The sequence below is a fragment of the Chrysemys picta genome, chromosome 6 (assembly GCF_011386835.1).
Source record: "Chrysemys picta bellii isolate R12L10 chromosome 6, ASM1138683v2, whole genome shotgun sequence".
Lineage (NCBI taxonomy): Eukaryota > Metazoa > Chordata > Testudines > Emydidae > Chrysemys > Chrysemys picta.
The window spans coordinates 13544864-13552024 of NC_088796.1; the positions used below are offsets into that span (position 1 = coordinate 13544864).

The 7161-nt window shown below is 43.6% G+C and overlaps 1 protein-coding gene across 8 annotated transcripts in view; it reads right to left on the reverse strand.

Moving 5' to 3' along the window:
- Nucleotides 1–5169, reverse strand: part of PIAS2 (protein inhibitor of activated STAT 2) — a 64634-nt gene extending 59465 nt beyond the window's left edge. For 3 of the 8 annotated variants that reach the window (XR_010588758.1, XM_065549976.1, XM_065549982.1), the window contains exon 1: nt 4619–5167. Coding sequence is in view for 7 of the 8 variants with exons in the window: in XM_065549976.1 (XP_065406048.1) it covers nt 4619–4810 (192 nt within the window). In the remaining variant the exon portion in view is untranslated. Of the gene's footprint in view, nt 1–4618 lie in introns of all 8 variants that reach the window. The other 5 variants (XM_065549965.1, XM_065549966.1, XM_065549967.1 and 2 more) reach the window with 5 other exon arrangements.
- Between the last annotated feature and the right edge of the window lie 1992 nt (nt 5170–7161).

The window sequence follows — 7161 nt, forward strand, 5'->3', positions numbered from 1 at the left end:
CTCCCAACAACATATCCTCCCTACAGCCCACCTGGCATCATCCCCCATTGCCACATACATGATGATGTAGAGGGTAGGGTCTCGCCCCTACTACATACCCTGCCCACCTGACACCATCCTCTTTACCACACACCCCCTCCCTTCAGAATTGCTACATCCCCCATCACATAGCCTCCCCACTTGGCACTGTCCCCCCTGCAACAAGGCCACCCCATAGACATCACTATGACTGTCCCAAACACAACTGTCACTGTTGTCCTCCCCCACCCCCATGAGGCCTCCTTACAGCATGGCCTTCCCATCATGCCCCCCTCTCAACCTGGCATCATCCCCTCCTCTTCTTGGCAGCCCCCTGCAATGAGGCTTCCACACAGCATCACATCTTCTCCACTAGGCACCGTCCTTCCACATTATGTGGCCTTCATACAGCACCATGGCCTGCCCCTCCCCCCCCCCCCCCCCCCCCCATGACCCCACTGCAGTGTTGCAGTGTAGTTCAACACTTGGCTTCCCCTCACACCACAGCATTACTTACTGTCCCACTCTCCCAGAATATCATCACAATACAACCTCCAAATATAACTATTCTTGATTGTATATAGCATCCAAAGTATTCTAGCTGCTATGTGGACATATAACAAGAGACAGTCCCTGTTGTAAACCATTTACAATCTAAAATCTACCATGTCACACTGTAAAGTGCCCCCATGCCTGGAATATCTTCCTATAAAATCCACCACTTCTACCAATCCCTCATCTTCAAACCCTCCCTCTTCTGAATGACTGTCCATTCTCTTGTCTTGGACTGGTCAGGGAACATCACCATATATGTTTGTAAGGCCCCATAAACCTTTACAAGTGTTGTATATTGTATCTCATACCACAATAAAAGGAGTTTTAGAAATATACAAGATAGTTGTTTTCAAAAGAGTAATCTACCACTATATGTGGTAATAGGGAAATACCTTAAAATGCTTTATAACTAATTCACAATGGAGTCTTCCTCAAAACTGCTATGTATTTGTACTGCAGCAGTGCCTAGGGGCCTCAGTCATGGATCAGGGCCCCTTTGTTCACAGAACATATATTAAAAGACGTCTCTGCCCCAGAAAGCTTACAACTGAAGTAGAAAAATCACAGAATGCACAAGACTTCCAAATCTTGTTTGACATGATGGAAAGATAAGCACAACAAAAATCTTAGAGTAGCTAGTCTTGAACTAGCTCTAGTTCAAATCTAGTCCAGATAAATAATGACTGAAAAGTGTTGGTTGTCCATTTGGTGAATTCACTTCTTAGTGAATAAGCATTCAGATCACAAAAGCCAAAAGACCAGGAGTTATTTGGCACTATTGTCCGTGGAGTTAGAAAAAACAAAGAAACTACCTCCTCACCCCACAAACCATCCTTCTAGGTCTGGACTAAGGCATATGAAAGGAAGTGGTAGCACATATAAGGAAGCTTGCACTAACACTGTACCTGTTCTGTGGATAGAGGATTTCAGCCACCACAACTGTCAAACATTTACCAAAGAACCCCTTAATTTCTAACAAGTCTTACAACATACGGGTGCAGAATGCATTTATCTATATTTTATCTAAAGTCTTTATTTATAGTCTTACCTATGACCTCTCCAGCACTGTAGTATCTGTTGACGTACTAGCCTATTTTACAGAAGGGCAATGGAAGCAAAGAAATTAAGTAACTTGCCCAAGATCAAAGAGGAAGTCTGTGGCAGAGCCGATATTAGAATCCAGATCTCCTGAATCCCTGTCCAGCGCCTTAACAGGAGTATTTATTATTCTTTTGGACAGAAGTGTGTGCTTCAACTATTTAATTTTTGTTTATATAAAGTGATGTTATTCTATTAACGTGAGGGAAGGTAGCATAGCTATCATAAGTCTGAACATGTTAAAGTGCAATATCTATATATATTGGAAGAATTATCCCATAATTTCATTGCTCTCTGTTTTATCCATTTACTATCAGATACAGTCTCATCACAACAGAAGTGATGAGATACATTTTATTAATAAAAAATGAAGCAAAAAATGTCACCGGCAGTAAACTTTGAAACAGAACAATGGGTCTCCTGCTGCAAAAGGAAATGCTGAGACATTTACAGCAAAACAAACATTGAAGTGCAACTGAAAAGCATATTTTCAGAAGCAGCCAGAGATAATTATCTAGTTACAATAATTGCCTAGTCTCAATATTCAGTTTTGTTGGCAATGTTACTGTTAAATCAAACTGATTTATTAAAAGGCAAAAATGGAGCCAACAAACAGGCAAGCAACCAGACCGGTTCAAGCAGCGAGACTGAGAAGACACAGAGAGGCATTAAAAAAGGAAAGATATAGGCTTCCTGCCCCAGAAGGCTTTGAAATTCCAAAGTTTCCTGCAGTCAGCAAGAAGGGGCACTTTTATTTTAAGCTTGTAACAAATATACAAAATGTTTTTAAAAACATTTCAAAACCAAGGGCTCTAGACTATATGAGTTAACCAGAGTCTGTGCAGCAGGCCACGCTGCAACAAGTGCGGTCAGGAAGAATTCTGGCTAACTCTTCTAGGGAGCACATACTGAAGTGAGAATTCCACTGCCCTGGGACAGAGAACAACATGCTCTGCTGACCACTGAAGACTGCAAACATTGCACTGCCCTTGATCTTTTGGGGAGGCTGGTAGTGCTACGCCATACACAGCATCTATACTCTCTAGTCACATTGGGATCAACAACTCTAGAAGATCGCATCATGTTATAACCTTTAATGAGGAGTCATATTAATTCAGTGTTAAACACAAATTTGCAGTCAGTTCAGACAGCGACCTTTGTGTTTAGTATCATGTCAGCTGGTTGCAGACAGACCTCATGGTTCCATCAAGGTTTAATCAAGATTAGGGATGACTTGTCCTGTCTACGGACTGTAAACTCATGTTTAACAATGTTAGTTGCCACAACTCTTCAAGATTGTCATAACACAACCTGATTTAGTCATTCGTTTATTTATTTATTTTAGCAAAGACAAGCCCATTGTGGCTAGCCTAGGGGAAGGAGTTGGGGAAGGAAGGCTCCTGGTGCCCTTGTCCCATCCTTTCTGCACAACCTACCATAATCTGGCTCAAAAATTCAAGATAATGAACTAAATAAACCCATATAGCATCTGAAATTCTGTACTAGAATAAGTTGCTAGTGCAAAAGTTAGACCATTACACACACATCATGCAGCCCGCCCAACCAAACCAGCTCTTATTCATGGAGGTTAGGTGCATCAGTGACTATTAGCCAAGATAGTCAGGGATGCAGTCCCATGCTCTGGGTGTCCCTAAACCTCAGACTGCCAGAAACTGGGACTGGATGAGAGCGGGGAAGGATCACTTGATAATTGTCCTGTTCTGTTCAGTCCCTCTGAAGCATCAGGCACTGGTTACTGTCAGAGTACAGCATATTGGGCTAGATGGACAACTGACCTCATCGAGTATGGCCATTCTTATGTTAGACCCTCCCCCCACATTCCCTGCAATGCACCTCATATTTCTCCCTTCAGCTGCAAATGGAAACAAACATATTCAAGACAGAGATATAAAAGACACCAAAGCAGGATATTTTCTCCCTCACTCAGAGGAACACCAGGCTTCTCTAGCCTCTTCCAATTCACAGCCACATCTGTCTATCGACCCAGCAACCTATAGAATCACATTTCCCAATGTCAGGTGAGCTATATAAGCAAGCAGACTGTTTTTGGAATGTTTTGACATCTAACATGTTATAAGACAAGAAGAAATAAAGTTAGTCTACCTTGCTTTCCAGTCTGCTGTCTCCCACTTTTCTTTTGGCTTCATTTCCCTCTTGTTAACTCTTCTTTTCAATCCTTCCTCCCTCTCACCTCTGTTCTCCAGTCTTCCTCCCAGGCTTTTCTATTCCCTCTCATCACAGACCTCCCCACTTACCATCTTCTACAATGTTCGTTCCCTCCCCAGGTCCCACTCTCTTCTTTTCACAAGTGTTCTCCCCCTCCAGGGTCCTCCTCCCAGTCTCCCCTTTTTCCTTCCCCAAAGCTGCCTTCCCCCCTTCCACCTCATTTCTTGCTCTTCACCTTCTCAGGACCCACTCCTTCATGTTCTTCCTTATGCTCAAGGTCTTGCCCCATTCTCTTCCTACCCCAGGTCTGTCTTTCAATTTTCTACTTCTGGGGGTTCTCCCCCTTCCCTTCCTGGTGCATCAGCCCTTCAGCATCCCCAAAGAATTTCAAAATACACCTCTACCCAGATATAACGCGACCCAATATAACACGAATTCGGATATAACACGGTAAAGCAGCACTCCGGGGGGAGGGGCAAGGTTGCGCACTCTGGCGGATCAAAGCATGTTCGATATAATGCGGTTTCACCTATAAGGCAGTAAGATTTTTTGGCTCCCAAGGACAGCATTATATCGGGGTAGAGGTGTACCCCTTGTGCTTACAGACAAGCCCCAGCCTTTCATTGTCCCCACATACAAAGGCATACCCTCGCCATCACCCCCAGATATTCAGCCACCCTGAGCCTTTGCCATCCCCAGCAGCCTACTAGGACTTCAGCCCCCCGAACCAACCCCTCATCTAAGCTTTAAACATGCTTACCTCAACTGTGACTTTTCTTGGCAGTTTCTTCCACCTCCTCCTTCTCCTCAGCCTCTTGGAGGCCCTTGCCCCAGGAGCATCTCCCACACTTACTCCTTCTGCCCTCTCTTGTTTTGTAGTGAAAGGCACAGTGCAAGATGAGGAGACAGCTATCTGTGGAGCAGACACCGTGCCTTGCTGTGAAGTAGCCATCAACAAAGCAGTCCCTCAGTACCTCTTACTAGTAGGAAGCCAGAACTGCAGGGCTTTTTATACAAACACTGCTCAAACTGGGGAGCTAAGCCTCTAGAACTAGGGTGCTCTCTCCCCTCATAGGGATAGGCTTGTTAATAGAGAAATACATCATTAGCTTAATAATAATCTTTTCAAGGCCATTTGCTAAGCATGGTGGTGAATACTGACTCTCCCATGGTTTTGTTGCCTAATAAAATATTGATAGCATGAGTAAAGCCTAGGTGGTGCCTGCAAGCCAGGGTTTAAGCCCTAGAGTAGGCAGTTAGAAACCCCACAGCTGCTCACAGCAATCTAACAAATTAGGCTTATGAGCATTACACCCCAACAATTTCCTGTGTTCTTTAGCCTTACTGATCACAGGTATATGGATGATGACTACAAACTAACAGCAGGGACAGGCTGTGTTTTGCAGCTGAAACAAGTTACAAACTGAATGCGGCTCATGATGTTTAACCATACAGATGTTTAACCTTTAAACTGCAAGTTCTGAGTCAGATTCATTGTCTTGTTACACTTGTGTAAAGAGAGTGTAACATATTAGCACCAATGAAAGTGAGAGAATTTTAATTTATTAGCATTTAACACCCTCTTTACATAGGTGTTAACAACTACACAAGGTAAAGCCTAGTGGAGAATCAGGCCTACTGTCTATAATTTCAGTTTGTGCTCTACCTGTTGTAAGCCGTATTCTTCTGTTATCTATAGCTGAAAAAAACTTAATTTTTGTTAGAAAGACACCATTATGCCTTATTCCTGGAATAACCTGTAGCCCTGATGATTGGCACAACAAAGCTTAGAAATGGAAGGCAGCAGTATAAATCAACCCTCTATCTGTTGTACCAGCTGATAAAAATAATCCATATACTACAATTCTAAAGGCATGTTATCAGGTTAAAGTAATGCTTCCTTGGTTATAGTACTAAAAGTAACAGCTTAAAATGAAACAATCTAAATTTACTATTCACTACTTACTTTTTGTCCTTTGATTGGCTTTGACAAAGAAGTGTGCCCTGTTTTACTTTCCTATTCTCATAACTAGCACAGTGCTCCAAAGTACTGGTTGCAAACACAACAGGAGAATGTTTAATATCAAGAAATACAATTGTTTAATTAACCATTATTAATGTAATTAAAATATTTCTATTAAATGGTTTGGTATGTTTTTCCCCTCTACACACCCTAGATTTAGGGCCTGGATTACCTGATTGCCCACTTCCTTGTAAACCACTAAATTGCCCACTGCAACCGTGAGCCGGGGGACTTGCTCATGCAGAACCAGTTGCAAGATAGGGGTTTGAGCTTTTATAAACACTTTACAGCAAGTGAGGCTATCTCCTATGCTATGTATGTGTGTGAGTCTGCAGAGTTTTTTGTGAATGATTTATTCATGGTTCTTCCCTCCATGAGAGAGTTAGGACCAGATTTTCAAAAGGTATTTAAGCACCTAAAGATGCAGGTAGACTCTGGGTGGGATTTTCAAAAGTGCATAGGTGCCAGAGCAACCAGCTGCCAAAATACCTACAAGTGGCTAGCTCCCCTAGGCCTGTGATGTCTTTCATGGGGAGGGAGAGCTAGTACTGTACATGCCCAGTGGGTCACGTACAAGATGTAAGTATTCACAGCAGCCCATAGTGAGCAGGAGAGTGCAATGCAATTCTGCCAATCATGCACTTTAATGGTGAGTAGTCACATCAACCTAGTTTCCAGGCCATGGATGCACCCGTTATATGTCCCACTGCCTGTGCATGGACAACAGCACTATTGTAATATACTGTCCAGTACTCCAGGGCATGTCCCCTTCTCCCATCCCCGGAAAGCAGCCTAAGGATAGTCCTAGCTGTATGTCATTACTGCATGGGTCCATGGATCCTGAATCACTAGGTGTTGGGGCTGATTTTGCACCAATGAAATCAAGCACAGACTTAGCAAAGTATGTTTACTCTCTTGCAGCCATCACACCATCCCCACCCCCTGATCATTGAGCTCCCTTAGAAGTATGCCAAACACCACACCAGATGACCTGCTCCCGCCACCCAACCAGCTATCATTATCCTCGAGCAGCAATACAGATACCTGTCATCAGAGGAAGGCTCTGACACCCTAGGACTAAATTTGTCTAATGGCATCTCTGAAATCTGTCACTAGAGCAGTTCCACAGCCACCCACCTGTGCTTGTCCCATGCCGCCCCTAAGGAGGATCTGGTAGGCTAGCGGATCCCACACCTAATCCTGATGATGGGTGGCCAGGACTCTCAGGAGTAAAATCCCTAGGAATGCATCAAGGTCTTGGTGAACCAGAACAAGGCCAT